Genomic DNA, 20628 nt, shown 5'->3' with positions numbered 1-20628 from the left:
TTTTCACTGTGAACCCCACTGAGTGCCCCACATCAAACAAAATATAACATGGAAAGACTTCTAAAAACCCAGCTGCCACTGCAGTGAGACAGGCTTTATCTGACTCTTTCTCTTTTCCATGAAAAAAATACTGACGAGGTCTTACTGTATCTGGAAATGGAGACAGGACAGTATTTCTGCCAGTGGTTGAGAAGCGAGAAGACACGGTGGGTACCTTGAGAGTGACAAGGTGACTGAGGGGCAGACTGGCACTCCACAGAAGATATGATAGAATGGGAGAGCCACTGGGGAAACCGGCCTACCCGTCTCCCGCCTTTAGAGGGGTTTGGATGGAAGCATTTTGGTAAATATACTGAAAGTACCCACAGCAACAAAAACTTTCAAGCCTGGTCTAGTTCCTGAGAAAAGTAACTAAAACTTTGCCATGGCAGGCCCACAGTAGGAGATAGGAGAAGATCCAAAGCCAAGCAGTATCTGAGAGCTGCAGGACTTTAGCATAGTGCAACATGTCTGGAATTTTAGTTCCAAAAAAGAGAACAGTAAAAACAATGGTTCAAAGGAGATAACAAACACTAAGTAGGATAAATACTTTCAATGCAAATGTGCACACATATACACATGCGTATTCAAACTGCTAAAAGGCAAAGGGCAAAGAGAAATTCTTAAAGACAGTGAATAGAAACACATGGCTTACAGACCAAAGATAGGATATTACTACCATACTTCAAGCTGGTTAACAATGAACAATAATAAACTCAAAAAACTCAGATCTCTGTACTCAGCAAAAATGTTTTAAAAAAATAAATGCAAAGCCTTTTCAAACAGAAAACAGGAATTTATTGCCAACAGAACTATTCTACAAGGAATGTTAGAGTCTTCTTGAAGAAGTCATATTAGCCGTATCTTGACTGTATGCAACGAAACAGAACAAAGGGAATAAATGAATGGAATAAGCAGTTTATAAACTTTTTTCTTTAGAACAGCTTTTGATTCATTTGAAAGATTGCTAAAATCATACATAATTTAACAGTTTATACTACTATGGTACAGTTATTAACATTAATGACAATTATTGTAAATTATTATTAACTAAAGTTCATAGTCACACACGTTAGTTTTAAACTTCATCTCTCTATGCCAGGAGCCAGACTAGGTCACATGGCATATTTCACTCATTAATCATGTCATCTTCAACTCTTCTAGGCTATGAGAGTTTCTAAGGCTTTGCTTAAAAGACTTTGGCATTTTTTGAGGGGTGCTGCTTACATGTCTTAGAATGTTCTCCAGCTGAGATTTGTTTGATGCCTTTTCAGATGAGACTGGAGTTACTGAGTTAGGAAGGTAGGCCACATAACTAAGGTTGTTTTTTTTTATATTGTTATAACTAAGGTGTCTTTTTTATATTGTTATAAGAGATGTTTATGAAACTGTTTACCAAGACGGAACATTCTATTTCATAAAGTAAAACTTAGAAATCAGTCTTGGAAAGTTACCAGGAAAAAGCATTCTTAGTTTAGAAATTTAACAGTAAATTTACTTTTAAAAGTAATATTTTCATTAATTCTTCAAGAGTTTCATACAATGTATTTTGATCATATTCACCCCCTCCTCCCCACCCAAATTTGTATCCTCTTTTTTAAAAAACAAAACTTATAGAGTCTATAGTTTGTGGTGTCAGTATGGGAACTGTCCTGCAGTGTGATTGACCTGGCAGGAGCCACACCCTTAAAGGAAACTGACTCTTTCTCAGCAGCTCTCAGTTGCCAGTAGCTCCTCAGCTAGGGATGTACTGCCAGGATTTTGTCTGGCTTGAACGTGCACAGATCTTACACATGCCACCACAGTCACTAAGCTTTCCTGTGTATAACTGCTCTTCCTTGACGTCAGCCACCACCTCCAACCTCTAAAACCTTTCTGCCCTCTCTTCTGTTAGGATCCCTGAGCCTCACATTTTTAAATAATCTGTGGGCCACAGAAAAAAATCAAGAGAAATTTAGCAATACACATAGCTAGTAGTCAGTGGTTAAGAGTGCTTCCTGCTCTTATGGAGAACCATGTTTCAGTTATCTGGACCTGTATCAGGTGGGTAACTCCAGCTTCAGGGGATCTGTTGCTCTCTTCTGGCCTGCATGGGCACTCGCATTCCTGTCTGTAGGCATGCACACATACACATAATTTAAAGTAAAACATTTTTTTAAATGTTAGAATAAGCAAAGGAACTGCTAAGGAAATAGAAACAGTCATCAAAAGTCTCCCAAACAAAAATTCCCAGGACCAGATGATTTCAGCACAGATTTTTGAAGAAACACTTATACCAATACTCGTCAAATTGTTCCGTACAATAGAATCAAAAGGAGCGTTGCCAAACTTTCTATGAGGCTACAGTTACCCAGATATTCAAACCACAGAAAGACATTACTAAGAAAGAGAATTACAGACCAGTCTTATCATTAACATTGATGCAAAAATACTCAATAAAATACTGGCAAACCAAATTGAAGAGCACATCAGAAAAATCATCCACCATGATGAAGTAGGCTTCATCCCAGAGATGCAGGGATAGTTCAGCATATGAAAATATATCAGTGTAATCCACCATATAAACAAACTGAAAGAAAAAAAGCCACATGATCATCTCATTAAATGCTGAAAAGGCCTTTGACAAAATTCAACGCCCCTTAATGATAAAAGTCTTGGAGAGAGCAGGGATACAAGGACCATACCTAAACATAATAAAGGCAATATATAGCAAATTAACAGTCAACATCAAACTAAATGGAGAGAAACTCAACGCGATCCCACTGAAATCAGGGAAAAGTAAAACATTTTTAAAATACACATCACTAACTGAAAATGAAAATACAGACTACCAAAATGTTGAGGACCATCCAGAGTACTGCTGGAGGAACTATAAATATAGCTTTAATTGCTTCTATTTGTTGAGGGGGAAGGTCAGGGATTGTGAGATGGCTTAGCAGTTGTCTTTGTTAGAGTTTCTATTGTAGTAAAACACCATGACCAAAAAGCAAATTGGGGAGGAAAGGGTTTATTTGGCTTGTACTTCCATATCACTGTACATCATCAAAGGAAGTCAAGACAGGATATCAAACAGTGCAGGAACATAGATGGAAGCAGCTAAATGCAGAGGCCATGGAGGGGTGCTGCTTACTAGCTTGTTTCCCATGGCTTACTCAGCCTGCTTTCTTACTGAGCCCAGGACCCACCTGCCCAGGGATGGCCCCACTCGCAATGGACTGGACCCTTCCAATTAACCACTAATTAAGAAAATACCCTACAGGCTTGCCTGACGTCCAAAGTTATAGAGGTGTTTTCTTAATTGAGGTTCCCTCCTCTCAGATGACTTCAGCTTGTGTCAAGACATAAAACTAGCCAGCACAGCAGGTAAAAAGTCACCTGCTGCCAAAGTGGACATCCTGATTTCAATCCTGAGAATTCACATGATAGAGAGAACTGACTCCTGCACATTGACCTGCACACACACCTCTGTGTGCCTTCTTAGAGAATACACATTTTTTGATAAAAATGAAAAGAACATCCTGAATCAGTAACTACAGCTTTTAGTTTGAGAAAAACGGCAAATTTAGTTAACCCAGAGCAGCAAAGAAAAGGGAAAGATAAAGAATAGAAATTAAGGAATTTTTAAATGGTTAAAGAATAGAGGAAAGCAATAAAACAACCACCAAAAAAAAAACCTTTTCTTCTAATTAATTGATAATTTTCTAGCTATTAAATCAAAGACAGTAAGAAGACCCAAGTATAAATACCAAGAATGAAAAGAGGTAAAAACTTCAAATGATATGAAAAGATAAGGGAATGGCACAGACAGACCTGTTCCATAGATTTGATGGCTTAGGTAAAAAACAAATTCCTTGAAAGATACAGACTACCAAAAAATTACTCAGCTAAATAAGAAATTGAATTCCTTGTTTTAAAGCCTTTCAAAGTAGAAATTCCAGGCCTAGATGGCTTCAATGGCAAATCTTACCAAACATTTAAGGAAGAATTAATAGCAACTCCCAAAATCTTTCAGGGAAAAAAATAAACAAACAAAAAACTAAAGAACACTCTTAATACAAAGTCAGAATAAGGCATTATAAGAAAAAAATAGCTGTAAACCAGTGTGCTTCATGGACACACAGAAACCCCCAACAGTTTTTGTCAAATCAGTGTATCTCTGTATAAGAAGGATGATCAGTGACGACAGTCAGGCGAATTTCATCTCAGAAATGCAAAAGAGATTTTGTATTTGAAAATTAGTCAACACAAATCACCATATTAGCAGGATATGGCATTTCATGATACAAAGCAAAAACCTATGAGTAGAGTAGAAAAGATTTCACTTACCCACAAGGTCATCTCCAAAACTGTAGCACACAGCACCTGTCTTTGTCCAGTGTAAGAAGCTAGTCAGTTCTTGTCTGTCATCACGGTTCACATTCGTGGAAGCCTAACCAGTGTAGTTAAAAATGAAAAATAAGGTTTATTAATGTGGGGAAGGAAGAAAAGTACAGCTTCTGTTCATAAGGGACTCAGTCTTCCATACTGAAAAGCATGAAGAACCCACCCAAACAAGCAGCCCTGGTGCATGTCTGTAGGGCCTGCCAGGAGTTTAGCAAGATCAGAGAACAAGGCCAGTATGGGTAATCTGTTTGTTGTATTATATTAACAATGAACAAGTAGAATTTGACATTTCAAACAGTACAAATCATTTCTAAAATATATATGGAAAGGCGAAAGACCTAAAATACAAAAGACACTACTTGGTTTTTCCCTGCCCTCTCTCTAGGAGGGAGGGGGAGGAAGGAGGGTGAATGGGGGAGCAGGAGGAGAATAGGAGGAGGGGAGGAAGTGTGAATTTTTGAATGGAAAAATAGAGAGAGAGAGAGAGAGAGAGAGAGAGAGAGAGAGAGAGAGAGAGAGAGAGAGAGAGAGAGAGAGATGCTTCAGCAGGTCCAAATGTGGTGTTGACAAAAGGGTAGGCAGTAGACCATTAGAGGATGCATCTAGCTGGCCTCGGCAGAGGGATTGAGTCAGGTCTATGGAAAAAGGGTACTTAGTCTAGCTTGTGGCATTGAAATAATTAAATACCCATTTGCAAAAAATAAGGAAATTTGATTCATATTTATGTTTCATGTAAAAACTAATTCAGAATGGATCATAGACTCAGTTAATATGTGAAACTGCAAAATATAGGAGAAAACCATACAGTGATCCATAAGGAAAGAAATTAAATATTAGAATTCACAGGAATTTAAAGTTCTCTATAAAAGGCACTATCCAAAGAATTAAAAAGACAAGTGATAAATTAAGAAAAAATATTTGCAAATCACATATCCAGATAAGGGATTATTTCTAGAATATATTTTAAAGAACTCTTAAAATTCAAAAATAGAAAATACACAGTCCACTTTTTAAAATGAGTACAAAGTCATTTTTCAACCTGCTTGAAAGTGTTGATTTGGGGTTCATTTGTACTGGAGGTCATAGGAGCCAGGCTGTCACCAATCACACAGATTTTCTATGTATATACATAACTTAACATCATGTATTTTCTAGTTCTGTCATCTAGTATCTCAGTGGGCTTGGTGCTGTGATCGTGGCACTGTTTTCTAATTCAAAGACTAGGACTCCTTGTAGAAGTGGTGGGCTGTAGAACTGGTGTAGGGAAGCACAAGCTGAGCCAGAGGGGCCAGGGAATACGGATGTAGTTAGCAAAGGGCTGCAGGGACCAGTCTCCAGAAAAGACATCCCAGCTGCCAAAACTAGAAAAATTTAAATTACAGTAGTTTGAGGTTATAATCCAAGGAGTAAGAAATGCTGACTGCATCATTCACACAAATACGGTTGAATAAATAAAGATGTGACACCTCCTCCTCAGATAGCGGATCTCATTAGTAAATTTGGAAGAATAGAAAGAATAGTACCACAAGCATAATTGTAGGCAAGCCAGTAAGTTTAAAGTGAAACATTATTTACATAGCCTCAAATTGTATTTCCTTAAATTTGTGTTGTTTACAAAGGAGAAAATTGTGATTTTTTTTTTATAGTGGGGAATCCTGGAGGACATTATCTTAATTTAGGTAACCAGCCTAACATCACTAGTAGTCAAATAAAAAGATGACACCTGCCTTTTGATAAGGTCAGGTATTCTTCCAAAAGTTAATGTGTTCCATTCCACCAATACTGGTGGAATCTTAGTGAAGTGCAGAGCCTTACAAATGCAGTAGTCACTAGCCTCAGCTGTTTCTCTGGAAGGTTAGCCTCAGAGTAATGGGATGCTAAGCTGGGTAAGGGGTATGAAGGTGCTGTCTTTGCAGGGTAAAACAAAAATGTGCGTAACAGAGAATATGACTGACTAAAAAGAGTCATTTAGCATGGTTTTTTGCTCACCTTGCCAGTAGGCAGTACCTGCTAGGAGCTTTCAGAAATTAAAAAAAATCACTTAAAGCACAGAAACGTGTTCTAGAAAGATCCAAACTACAATTGAAAACTGCTTAATAAATTTACATCTAGTCAAAGAAAAAAGAAACAAAACCACAAAACTGGAAAATTAAAAATTTGTCTCATAAACTTCTATCTATCTGTAGGATCAAGTATACACTGTATTTTACACACACAAGAGTTTGGCATTATTTTGCTGTCTGTTGGAGATACTGAAATGATAAGTCTGACAATAGCTGAACTGCATTTTACCCACTTGTTTGTAAGACTTGTTTTGTTGAGTAATAATCAACCCCCCTCCTTCACTCATTCATTGAAGAGAAACCTGCATTAAGATTATGGCTTCTAAGCTGGGCGGTGGTGGCACTCTCCTTTAATCTCAGCACTCAGAAGGCAAAGGCAGGCACATCTCTGAGTTTGAGGCCAGCCTGGTCTACAAGAACTAGTTCCAGGTCAACTAGGGCTGTTACACAGAGAAACCCTGTGTTGGGAAAAAAAAAAAATTATGACTTCTATATCAGTGAGGCTAAGGACACTTTCACCTTGGAAGAAATTTGATTTAAATAAAATGGAAAATAACAATAAGCAGTCTCTATCATATGTTTCATAAATGTTTAAAAAAGAAAACATGTTCATTTTTTGCTATTTGTAGATTTTAATTTCACTTTTCTACCCCTCTTTATTTTTTTCATATGCAAGGTTTTAATCCCTACAATAGTTTTATTCATGTGAATACAATGATTTACAAGTGTTAAGCATATATTGTTACTCAAAACTGGAACATTTATTGGCAAACATGTGCTGTGTTTTATAATGCTGTGCTGGCCACCGGAAGGCAAAGCACAAACGGTTTCCTAACAGCAGAGTCTGGTAGGAGACAGATATGTAGACTGTATGGCCAGGGGGTTAGTAATGCGGGGTTTAAAATGTGTAATGTAAGTACAGCGCTGCACTTGGAAGTGTCCGGGAGCATTTGCTGTGTAGGAAGGCCCGTGCAAGAGTAGGCATTTGGCTAGAGAATTTAAAAGAACTTTTGATATTTTGAAAAAAAAAATCAGCTATAATATAGAGGCAAGTAATTTACATTTGTTATGCATGTAACCTCTGTAAAGTTCCCAGCAGCCACTAGAATTCCGTGTCATGTTTTTCTAAAGATCTTGTTGCAAGTACCAACAGTCTTAGTTAACTCTCTTGTCCCTCTTATGTGCTGAGTACAGTCGGAGGAAGAGGAATTGGAGTTGGTGAGTGTGGTTTCCTGCTTGAAGGGAGTTGAAAAATATATGAAAAGTACTAATTATTTTAAATGTTTTAATCTAATCAGTGTTTTTGTTACACAGATTTTTTTTTCGCTATTCAAATATTTTTAATTAAGAAAGTCATTCACTGATACTACTGACCCTAGTTTTTTTCTTTATTGTATATATTAGTCCATTTTATTTGGGGGGGGGGCAGAGGGGAGACATATTGAAATGACTCATATAAAAACAATAGCTGCCCCTGAGTACAAGACACCTCAAACTTTTTCTTCTGAGGAAATACACAAAATACCTTATGTTGCTTTCCAAATTATTAAAGTATTTTTAGAAAATGACTTCACCCTCAGAGTCCCTCAGATTGTAACACAGAATCTTGTGTTATGTTTCTTTCAAAAAGATTACATCATTTTTGGTGAGGTCACCTTTTTCAGAGTTGGAATTATTTCATCCTGAATGAGACAGTCTGAACCACAAGGGGGTTCCCTGTTTACGAAAAGAAATATCTGTAATTAACATACACAAATTTACTTTTTATCAGAAGATATTTGGTTCTTAAAATCAGCTTTTACCAAAACAAGCATTTCTGTTGTCTTTTCTTCTGGAAAATAAACTTGACTAAAAGTAACTTAGCTCTTTGTTGGGAACTAAAACCCAAACGTAACAATTGTCATCATATGCATTCCAAGTGAGTTGCTAATTATATGACTCTCGTTTAAGGGGAATGAAAACTTGTAAGTGCTCAGGTTTTAGCATGGACAGGTTAGTGCATGAGAGCATGGTGTATAAAGGCATCCATCGGTTTCATTTTCTTATTACTACGTGTTTATGCATGCTGGTGTGTTTTGCACAGTTGGTTTTCTTTTCAAATAAGGTTATCTGCTCTGTGTTTGCTTGTTTGGGATGTCATTTTGTATTGGTATCTGAAATACATTGATTAGCTAAATGTGATGGTAGATTATACAGTGAGTATCTTTGGGGGAAATGCTTTAATGGTTGCAATTATGGTTCAAACTGGAATAATTTATCTTATACTAAATCCCACTGATTAACCTTAACTAGTTGTCCCAAATGCTTTCTTTAGTTATCTAACACTGTGTTGCCCTCTAGTGGTTCTGAAAGTCACTTATTGATGGGATACATTGCTGCAGAGATTTGGTGGGCAGAACCCATATAATGGGGTGTCACCCACGTCTTTGAAGTCATACCAGGAGGTTGCCATGAAGATGAAGCCTAGAATGGGGATAGCCCACACCAAACCATCTCAACACTATATTTTTTTCACCTAATTTGGTCTGAGACCCAATTAAATTCAGAGTAAATCCCTCCCTCACCAGCTCATTGACATTGTTGACTAGATGCTGAGACGAAAATGTGTCTCCACCTGTCATGCCAGTGTATGTCAGGGTATGGCTTTCTGTCTTCCTTGAAGTAACACATAACTGCAGAATCTCAGAGATAGTTTCTGAATGTGTTGAAATGTGGAAATCATAAAAATAAGAAAGATCACCAGAAACTGTTGCCATTCACATTTCTAAACTAGTTCAGACTAAAAATTAAATCAGTTGAAAATGCAAAAAAGAACCACAAATTCAGTCCACTAGAACGTAGAAAGTTACTCAAAACGGTCCATGCCCTAGAATAATTGTTTGCTAGCTCTGATCCAGAGTGAAAGGACAAAGTGCAGCCCAACTCCCAGACCTGTGTTGAGGCCTTTTTCTTTTTTTAACTTTTACTTTATCTCATTTTATCATAAATCATTTTATCTCATTACAGATTTAGTGGAATAGCTATGGATAAGAGGAATATAAATATATATGTCTGTTAAAATCACCAATAATGTAAAACTTTTAACTACAGAGCGTGTCTGGGGACTGTAAGAATGCTGTCGTGGGCTCTTTTCTAATACTCTTTGATTGTCAGCAGGAGCACTGGAAGCCAGGCAGGACAGACATGTCCCACTTCCCTCTGTAACCAATTAAACAGTTAGGGAAGGGAAGGGATTTTTCTCCAGAAATAAGAAAGGATGACTAAAACCCTGGTAGGATACCCACTCGTTATATAGTATTTCAGATGATTTATAGAAAATACAAACCACCATGAACGAAGCTGGAACCTAGAATTCTCTTCAAAATACCGCATTCACATTTAGCCGATCGTCTTCATTCATCTCATGGCATTCTGAAATCAGTGATAGAGAACCTCTGGTCTCATTCGGACTCTTCAGAGCCTGTGGGCACCACAATACTTCTACTGTTGTGAGAATACAATCATCAGGCTATGGCTTCATTCATAAAAACAAATTAGAGTCGTCCTTTAGCTTTCTTGTATACAAACTGGAGTGATTTCTGTTCTCTGATCCCTGAGTTTTGTCCATATTAGGTCAGTGTGAAAAAAACTGATGCTATCATACTCTTAATGATGGAAGACAGGGACTATCCTAAACAGCTTCATCATTTAAGAGGTGACTCTCTTTTTGGCCAGGCTTTTAATATGCAGGCCTTTAATCTCCCAAGTCAGGAGGCAGAGGTGGATGAATCTGTGAGTTCAAGGCAAGTCTGGTCTAGGTAGCAAGTTTCAGGCTAGCCAGGGCTACATAGACCCTGTCTCTCCCCACTCCACCCCCCAAAATAAGAACTGTTGATTTTATTTATTCCCACCCTGGCTAAAATAATACTATGTAGATACAGTCAGTCAGTAAGTATTTAATAGCACTCCATTCAAAGCCCTTTGAAAAGTATATTATTTAAAAACTTACAGCCTTTTCTTTCAAAACGCTGGGAGGTCAGAACGACACAGACCTGAATGTGCTGTTAAAACCTAGGTCCCCTGCAGGGTAAGCAGGGGAACCCAGGACATGGCCGCAGAATAAGTCACAACTTAAAACATTAGTGTATAAGGGATGTAAAGGAAGTAGTTTTGCTTCCAGTACTCTTAGATTTATAATCTCATGTATTCAAATGACTTTGACTGCTATCAGCCTTTAAAACCTACACAGACTTTTAATGTAGCCTGACAATACTTGCAGTGACATCAAGTCCTCATTAGGCTAGCACACAAAAGTGATATTGCCTATAAAATAAGTTTCTGTTTTAAGACAATGCATCTGGTATTAATATGCTGTATTTTTTAAGGGGGAAATGAATGATTACTATAAAAACAGATATCTTAAAATTAAATATTTAGTTATTCCCATTAGTATCTTTAAGATTTTTATATCATCACTGCTTCAGGAAATAATGGCATTCACATAAAACTGTGAAAAGTGTCACATTCAAATTGAAAGCTATTTTTGAAATATTCAGTCTGAACATAAATACCATATAATTACACTTAATCTTTTTTCTGATTTCTCACAGAATGCCCAAAGGATAAGCAGTTCTCAAGCCGCTCAGCCTCTCGCCACCCCTGTAGTGTCTGTGACAACTCCGAGCTTGCCTCCACAGGGACTAGTGTACTCAGCAATGCCGACAGCCTACAACACTGGTGAGCCATCGCTGGGCTTTTTTCTGGACTCTGTTTTTAGCATTTTCTAAATAAGATGTACTTTTTAAATTTTTTAGCATGTTTATTGAGAATATTATCTCTGGGGTTTTTTTAATTTAAATATATATTTTAAAAAATACTAAACCTTTAAAAAGTTAGATAAAATGAATTGATAATAGATATAAGCTATTGCTCCAATGTGTCTTTTTAGTGCTTTTGACTTTGTCTTATTTCAGTTTGGGTTTTTGTTGTTGTTTTTTATTACGACAGGATTTTGGTGGTGGGGGGGTGGTGTGTGTGTGTGTGTGTGTGTGTGTGTGTGTGTGTGTGTGTGTGTGTATAACAGTTCTAGACCTGACTGGTCTCATTCACAGAGATTCACCTGCCTCTCTCAAACGTGTTAGGCCAATGCCTGGCCTTTTACTGCTTCTTGACAAAGAACCAAGTAGCTATTGTCAAGTGTGGCCTGCATTCAGCCAAGGATGGTAGGAGCCACTTGCTTAGCTGCTTTTATGTAGCCTCTTATTATACAGTATCTTGCCCTTCCACACTTTTGAAATCAGATTGTCTCCATACTGTAAACCTGCTTTGGGAAAGGACAGAGCTCCCTTAGGGGTGTGGCTGATGCTTTGCTGTGCCAGGCAAGGTGTTTTCCTCCTGTAGCTACTGGTTTGGTCTGTTTTTGTACCTGCAGATGAAAATGATCACCTTCTTGATTTCTCCCCACTGCCAGCTTCTGCTGCTGAGAATAGGTTTTCATTCGTTAGTTTTTTAGACTTCATCTTAAACTACTCTTAAGATTGTTAAGGGCTGTTAAGAAAGTTTGAGTATTACAGTGGTGGGGGAGGGGCACTGCTAGCCAAATGGACCATATGGAGAACTGGTGTGCACTTGGTTCCCTGCTGGTTTACCATTCTAAGGCAGGCAGGAAGCACATGTGCTTTCACTTTCTCCCTAGCTGAGCCAAATACCTGTGGCTCTGGGAAAGCTATAAATTACACCTTGTCGGTCGTCCAGAGACTGCACTGCAAGGAAGTCACTCTTTTATGATGCTCATAAGTGGACTGTGGTGGAGATCTCCTAATTTTAGACTACAGGGTAAGTGATTTGGCACCAGCACTAAAACTGCTGTGTGGCTCTACCTGGAGGGACAGGCAGTCTATACATTTGATTGGCACTTTAATTCCAAGTGCTAGTCCTTTTCAAACAGCAACAACTTGTCATGGGCTTGTTGACAAAGGAAGGCTTAGGGATGCCCTTTACCTTCCCAGCCACCAGTACGGAAAAGACCCTGCCCCAGTCCCTGAGATGTATAGTAGCCTGTGAATCGTAGCCCATTGTTTGCGTGTTACACAGAACTAATTCCAGAAAAGGCCAGAGCGTAAGTAAGCATTTATAGAAATTCTATTACAGACCATCAGTCACTTGGTGTATAAGAGATTCTGAGTTAAGGACATAACTTTTTTCCAGATGAGGAGACAGGTACAGCTTAGCTGGTAAGCATGTGTAGGAAGTCCCACACTGTTGGGTTTTCTAGTTACACTCTTGAATTGAGAAGATAGGGAGGAAGGAAGCTTGAGAGGTCAGATGCTCAGATGAGTGAAACTGAGAAGACCAAGTTTGGACTGGGTGTCAGACTTAAGATTGCAGTCTACTGAGTGTCTCATTGCAGGTGTTCCAGTGTCCTTGAAATTCTACTGCAGTACTCATCTTTATAAATGCTATTCGTTTCTAAAGAATGTGTATGCCTATAAGCATTTTAAAATACTGAATACATATATTTTTACAAAGTCTCTAAGGAATTACTAAAGCACATGAGTGGAGTCAGCCTCCCTTAAAACCATCTGCCTCTTTCTAATCTTCAGTCCCATTTCATGTAAGGTCACTTTTACTCTGCTTCTTAGAATGTCTATTTTGTTTAATTTTGCCATGCTATTGTATATATTATTTTCCTTTCTCTATGTACTTAGTGTCAGGCCTACATCCCAGGCAATAAATAAATAAATTAATGAATGAGCCTCTTTTTAAAATAAAAATAGTTTGAATCCCATAGACACTTCCTCATCACTTGCAGCGTCAAGATGTTGTTAATGTATTCTAAAGATATGTATTGGACATGTATGATAGGTACCCAAGCAGCACTAGAAAAGACCCCTTCCTGTTGTGTCAAGTCCTGTCTATCAGCAAGGACACAGGCAGGAGTCTACTAGGGAGGGTGGATGTCACAGGCAGGGCAGTTAGAGCTGAGCTGGAGAAGGGGATTTGTTGGGTCTGTTACAGATTGCTCATGTTGTCTTGGGAGCATTGGGAAGCAGAAGAAAGTTTATCAGGAGTGTCACAGTCATATTTGTTGCTTTCAAAAATGTCATTTTGGCTCCAGTGGTTGTAGGAGATGGTTCTGTGGTAAAGACTTGGTGCTAAACTTGCAGAGGCCCCAATTTGGACCCCAGCACCCATGGCAGGTGGGTCCCAACTTGCCTGTAACTCCAGCTCCAGGCGAGTCCAGCACCCTCTTTTGGCTTGTGTGGGAACTTTCACTCATGAGCACAGACACACATACACATAATTAAAATAACAAAAAACAAAATCTTTTGTTTTTTAGCTGAATGCCAGTAAGTCATAGAGAGGTTGTTTAGTGGTCCAAGTAATAGTTTTCTTTATGGAGGCTGCACTAGAGTAGTGTGAACACACAGGAACCCTGACTAGCTGGAGCCTGCACTAGAGTAGTGTGAACACACAGGAACCCTGACCAGCTGGAGAGGTGGCAGGTAGGATTGACCAGGCTGAGTTGTTGATGGTGGTGGAGTCAGAGAGCAGCGGGGAAGGAACCTTAATACTCGATTAACGCCACTGTATGAGCCATTGGTGTGTTGGTGCAAATTACCACGAAAGGAAGAGCAGCTTTCGGGAGAACATGAGCCTGGTGTAGGTTGTGCCAGAATTAAGGTGTCTGTAGAGATAGCCAAGTGGGACATGTCAAATGGTGTCTGGACAGGCCAAGAAGTCAAAAGAGAGTTGTGGACTAGAAGTGTCCCTAGGGCAAGCATCCAGCCTCTTTGGGGATGGCTGAGACTTTCTGGGCATGTCAAGTATGAAAGGATAGCCACCTAGAAACCTTAGTGCCAACTACAGTGTCTCAATTCAGTCTTTCTTTTTTCCTTACTTCAGCATGAAAACCAAATGCTTTAAACACCTTTCTTGAGACATGAGAAGAAAGTTAAAAGTAGAAGTCTTTGCCACCTTTTCTCTGAACTAAATGGAAAACCCAAGTGTTAATGATGAGCTGATGTGACTTAATTTAAGCAGGATTTAATGTCCTAAGCCTTGGTCACAGTAATTTATGACGGAAGCATTTGTAGAAAAGGACTTGTGTGTCATAGAAAGATATTCATGAACTTGAGGTGATTTGTGCCGTAAGGGAGCCATTAAAACAAAAGTAGAGCATTGTGTCATGGTATAAGTCCAATGTCTTTGTTCTAAGCCTGGCACATAAGAAAGCTTGTCTCTGCTGTCTTACTTAGAATCAAGATGTATTGATCCAGGTACCAGTCCAGTGTGTCTCTTGGTCCCAGAGGGAGGGCATATTTATCTAGAATAATAACTGGAGAGGAACACTTCAGCATGACTGGCTTGTAGTAATAGGAACCTTCTTTTGTAGATTACTCACTGACCAGCGCTGACCTGTCGGCTCTGCAAGGCTTCACCTCCCCTGGAATGCTGTCTCTGGGGCAGGCTTCAGCCTGGCAGCAGCACCATCTTGGGCAAGCAGCCCTCAGCTCTCTAGTGTAAGTAACTGGAAATTTCCCTGGGCTGTGCACATGGCCTGCATACTCTATTGTCAGCTGGAGTCTTTTGCTTTGCAGGCTCTCATGAGCAACTCTGCCATGATTCTCGTTTATGTAGACACAGTGTTAGGGGCCAGTATTTTCTTAACACAGCTATAGACAGTAGCATGGTTGCTAAGCAAACCCAGCTTTCCTTAAGGGACTGGGAGAGCAGAACTTTTCCTTTTAACATGGTATCAAGGGATTCCCAAGGCCTAGATGCCCCCTGTGTGTGCCCCTTCTTTCTCACTGGCAGATTAATAAGCCATTGCTTCCCAGCATCACCTGAATCTGCTCCCTAAAGAAAGGCAGCTGAAAACACTCAAGCTCATCTGCCTCCCTTTCCTCTTTCTGCTTTGGAGAAGAGGGCTCAAGCCTATGCCTTTATTTTCTCCTTAAATCTTAGTAGAGGAAAAAGAAGATCAAATTCCCTGTGCTTAGGACTCGTTTGATTGTTTCTAGCCCAGAACACAGACTGTTCATTACGGGCATGGTGTGAGGCAAAGAGGATTTACAGTGGTGCGCAGTAGAGACCGGGCTCCCTGAGTATTAGAAGGAACCAGTCCAGGAGAGCATCCAGAAGAGGGACAGCATTGCACCAGCTGTCTGCTTTGCACCTGATCAGGACTGGGACACCTTAGCCTCTTGCCCACCGTGCTGAGAACCAGCACTTGGATAGTGAAAGAATCCCACATGTAGATTCCAATCAGCAGTGCTCTTGGAGAATTATGTTATGGGTGAAAGTGCCAAGTACCTTAGGGAAATGTTTTGCCTATATAGCCATTGAAGCCTTAGGGTTGTTCTGAATGGAAGTGTTAAAAATGGTGGATTTGAAAGCTGGGCATTTGGTGCTGCCTAATACCCAGCTGCTCAGGAGGTTGAGGCTCAGGAATTGAGGACCAACCCTGGGCAACATTGGGAGATGTAGTGACAAAAAAAAACAAATAAATAATAAGCCCCAAGAAATAAGTTGTAATGACTTAAAGCTTAGACATAGAAGGTAAGTCTCGTCTCCCATACTACTAACCCAAGCAGGTTCCTGGCCTTTCTGAAGCTATTTGCTTTGTGGAGAATGAGGATGATTCAGTTTACATCTTTTAGCTGTTGTGAAGAGATGACATATGCCTGTCATGGGGCCCCAGTAGAGAAGATACTAAGGGACGGGAGGCAGCGAACAGAATTCAAGGTCTGTATTCTTCTCTTTTTAGACAGCATCAGACACTAAAACTCCCGAAGTATGGGATCTCAGACCCTCAACCTTCCCAGACAGGCAGGGTCTGCTGAGCTGTGTTGTGTTATACATATATACTACCAAACCATCTTACCTCTTTTCTTTTTTCTACAGGGCTGGAGGGCAGTTATCTCAGGGTTCAAATTTGTCCATTAACACCAACCAGAACATCAACATTAAGTCAGAGCCAATTTCACCTCCCCGGGATCGAATGACCCCATCAGGCTTCCAGCAGCAGCAACAACAACAGCAACAACAGCCACCACCTCCACAACCTCCACAGCCCCAACCCAGGCAGGAAATGGGGCGCTCCCCTGTGGACAGTCTGAGCAGTTCTAGCAGCTCCTATGATGGCAGTGACCGGGAGGATCCACGGGGTGACTTCCATTCTCCCATTGTGCTTGGCCGACCCCCTAATACTGAGGACAGAGAAAGCCCTTCTGTAAAACGCATGAGGATGGACACATGGGTGACTTAAGGCTTCCTGGTTCATGGTTGTTCTTTGTGTTACTGCAGTGAGCTGCCCTACATATCTTAAATTGGTGAATAAGGACATGAGTTCAATATATTTATATGTACATACATACATATATATCCCTTTACATATATATGTATGTGGTGTGAGTGTGTGTATGTGTGGGTGTGTGTTGCATACACAGAATCAGGCACTTACTGCAAACTCCTTGTAGGTCTGCAGATGTGTGTCCACATGGCAGACAAAGCACCCTGTAGGCACAGACCAGTCTGGCACTTCCTTGGACTACTTGTTTCGTAAGATAAACAGTTTTTGCAGAGAAACGTGTACCCATATATAATTCTTCCACATTAGCCTGCAGAAACCTAGGGGGCCCCCTATTTGTTTTATTTAATTGTGCGGTGACTGTAGTTACTTCAGAAAAAAAAAAGTGCTTTGTAGAACAGAGCAGTAGAAAAGCAGGAACCAAGAAAGCAATACTGTACATAAAATGTCATTTATATTAGTAACCCAACCTGGCATGGGTCTATTGCAAAGGGGTGCATGGGAAAGGGCTGTTGATAGTAAACAAACAAACAAATAAATAAAATAAAAGCCCCACACATAACTGTTTTGCACGTGCAAAAAAAATGTATTGGGTCAGAGAAGTGATCTTTAGCTAATAAAAAGGGAGAATAGAACATACGCATGAAATATTCAGAAATACTAGCCTAGAAATATAGAGCATTAACAAAATAAAATTAATATATTAAGTTATAATTGGAATATGTCAGAAGTTTCTTTTACATTCATATCTTTAAAAATTAAAGAAACTGATTTTAGGTCATGTATATTTTATATGAAAGAAAACACCCTTAATGAATTGATGACTATATATAAAATTATATCCACTACTTTTGAACACATTCTGCTGAATTATTTATATAAGCCAAAGCTGTATGTTGTAACTTTTTTTTTTTTTAGAGAATAGCTTTATCTTGTTTTAACTTTTTAGTTTTATTTTAAGAGGGGAGAAAAAACAAAAATATCTTGCAAGCAGAACCTTGGAAAAAAAAAGCCATGAACACTTATTATTCTATATGTAAATTAAAAGTTGAGCCAAACTCTTTGTGTATATAGCATCTTAAATATATTATCACCTTTGATGTAAGTACCTATGTATTGTATGGTCACCAGATTATAAAGTATATTTTTGTGGATTGCCGCCAATTTGGGGGGAAAGGCGAAGTCCTTAAGTAGAGTATTCACTGTTTAATATTTACTATTTTGTTAAATATACTGTACTTTGGATTTTAATTATTAGCCCAGTTTTTCAAAGGATTGTGTAAAGGGGTTTCCTCTCACTGGTGGTGAATGTGTGATGTTCTGTTGTAATCTTTGTGCTGTATGGGGTGAGCATCATTATATATTTTATATGTGTACATAAATAGCAAAGTGGCAAAAATTGGTGTTAAGTTCATCCTGCATAAATATAAAATGTGTTGTAACAGATTTTATAAGGCATTATTTAAAACTTGCCTTTTGTGAGAGAAAAAAAGAGTAGAAAGATGACCTAATTTAACTAATACTAGAGAAAATGGCAGAATAGTAGAAGAGCACAAAGGTTTTATAAGTGGTAAATAATTAGGGAAATATTTGTGGGGAAAGGGATCTTTTTCTCCTTGACTCTGAAAATAGAATGAAGCAGCTGGTTACAGAATCCACGAGGGTTTTTAGCTGTCCCGTGGAAAGGCAAGGGCGTGTAGGGAGCAGCTCTCTAACGACGCCGCTCCGTGACACGATTCCTGCTATCCTGACGGAAACTGGTGCCACCCTCAGCTTGGATTTTGAACAAGGCCTTACTTACAGGGAGACAACTCGTTGGCGATAGCAAGTTGATCCGTTTACTGGGCTTGTGCCATGAACAAAATTCAAAGTCCTGTATATCTTTTCTCCTAGATTTTTAAATACTCCTTTTCCTGAAAAACTTTAAAAGGGTTTTAAATGGCTGCTATTTTATATTGAACAATGTTAAGCAGCTGCCTGCAGTTTTTACTTGCATTTTGCTTTTCCCCCTAAATTGTGTTCCTTTCAGCGTTTCCTCATCTGCTGTTGTGACAGCTCACCAGCCAGGCTTCCAGACTAGCACACAGGGACTAGGTACACGCACCGCGGTGAGCACGGGCCGCTGACAGTGTGGTGGCACGTGGTAGAAGCCAAAAAAGTGAGGATGCTGTTTTGTTTCCTCTGTGGTCTCAGCATTTGGCTCTTACCAGAAAAGGTGAGGTTTTCTTCTTGAAATGTACTGAATCGACTTACAGGCACATTCTTCATAAGGTCATACCTAATTAAAACAAGACAGTCTCCCAACACTGAATTTCCAAGATAAACACTTACCACTTTGTAAACCATTTATAGCTTTGAAAGTGTTAAGTGGCCCTTTCGTTATTATTTATGCATGTTCATGAACTTGTGCTGTATATTGGAATAGGAGTTAACACAGTCACATTTACTGTCTATTTTCTTGTGTGCCTTATGAGATGGCTTTTCTGACTGTATCTCAATAGTCTTTCTTTCTATGCAGGTTTATAATCAGTACAACTACTGTTTTCTAAAGTGATACTACACAAGGCTCGGAGTTTGTATTTAAATTACACTGACCAAGTCACAATGTATTCCGTTTTCAGGAACTGAATATCTGACTGTTAATCTTTCCCCATGTGCCCAATGTGGTTTGGAGCATGTGGGCTTGACATCCTTCACCCAGACACTCACGTGTGAACACATCCGCATCCACAGCTCTCGGTGGAAGCCAACCTAGAGTGGGGAGGACACTGACCTGACGGGGTTGCTTTAAAACTGACTTTCTTACCCTTTGAGACTCGTGTGTTTTGTATGAGACACCATCACAGGAGAATTTTATCCCTTCAGATAACGTATTTTATTATTAAAAACAAAAACAAAAAAAGCTTAACTTGCACTGGATACAGGAAGTCCCCACCAGCTGTACTTCCTCAGAACTCTAAGTGGTTCTGCGCTGAGAGTGAACGTCACCATTGTGTGAACACAGGTGGTCCAGTCGAAACTCCATCCTTTGAGCCCTAATCACATCCATTGTGTTACAAAACTAAATCAGGGGTTTGTTCTAAAAGAACAATACATGTTTCACCATTTCCTTTCAACTTGTAAAGACGACTAATAATGTTTGAACATAATTTCTGTATTAACCATCATGCGCACAAGAAATACATAGTAAATACGGAGCCTGAAAACTCCTGGCATTGGATCATAAAAAGCTAGATGATTAGAATGTGAAAAAGACTTTACAAATGTAACCCTTTTATTTCTCTGTAGAAACTTTCTTCACTTTGCTGTGCAAGAGGACACTGCTTTGCTATATTTAAAATGGCTTTTTTAAAAGAGAATTTATGTATTTGGTAAATGTTTGTAGTCAACAGTTCACAAAAGAAGCTGTACACGGTTTGATCATGTAAAACCGTTTGGCGGCACAAGCTGGACTTTGTTGCCATCCTTGAGATGAACCTTTTAAGAAAAATAAGTTAATCTCAATTTTTCCCTGAATGTGTTGTTTTTTCTTCATTATACAATAAATATTATAGTGAAGTTTTTATCAAATGGTAAGACAATGCTAAAGGTCGTTGTAAGCTGTTTGTCTCCTGCGCTCACTCCAGTAAAGATGGCCTGGCTTTGACCACACACCCAGACTCTGTCCTGTTTGCCTAGGGGAACAGTAAGTGCTGGGTTGGCCACCAGGCATCCCTGCTCCCCAGTCTCCCCTTGTGGCATCTAGACAGCCCTGGATCTGTTGCCAGTATCAGCCTGGCTATGTTGCAGCTCAGTTCAATCCATTCGTTCTGCTCACAGAAAGTACCCTGAAGTGTTGAGGGGCAGACGCTA

General features: G+C 39.3%; 1 protein-coding gene across 6 annotated transcripts in view; it reads left to right on the top strand.

The window, feature by feature from the left end:
• Window positions 1-20292, top strand: part of Mef2a (myocyte enhancer factor 2A) — a 129522-nt gene extending 109230 nt beyond the window's left edge. For 3 of the 6 annotated variants that reach the window (XM_075952890.1, XM_075952891.1, XM_075952894.1), the window contains 4 exons: window positions 7680-7703; window positions 11075-11201; window positions 14860-14986; window positions 16371-20292. In XM_075952890.1, coding sequence (XP_075809005.1) covers window positions 7680-7703; window positions 11075-11201; window positions 14860-14986; window positions 16371-16734 — 642 coding nt within the window. In that variant the 3' untranslated portion in view covers window positions 16735-20292. The remainder of the gene's footprint in view (window positions 1-7679; window positions 7704-11074; window positions 11202-14859; window positions 14987-16370) is intronic. The other 3 variants (XM_075952892.1, XM_075952893.1, XM_075952895.1) reach the window with 1 other exon arrangement.
• The last annotated feature ends 336 nt before the right edge of the window (window positions 20293-20628 follow it).

This window comes from Microtus pennsylvanicus, chromosome 18 (assembly GCF_037038515.1).
Source record: "Microtus pennsylvanicus isolate mMicPen1 chromosome 18, mMicPen1.hap1, whole genome shotgun sequence".
In the NCBI taxonomy this organism is placed as follows: Eukaryota; Metazoa; Chordata; class Mammalia; order Rodentia; family Cricetidae; genus Microtus; species Microtus pennsylvanicus.
Note: the sequence above shows the minus strand (reverse complement) of the source record. Positions and strands in the feature narration are given on the sequence as shown.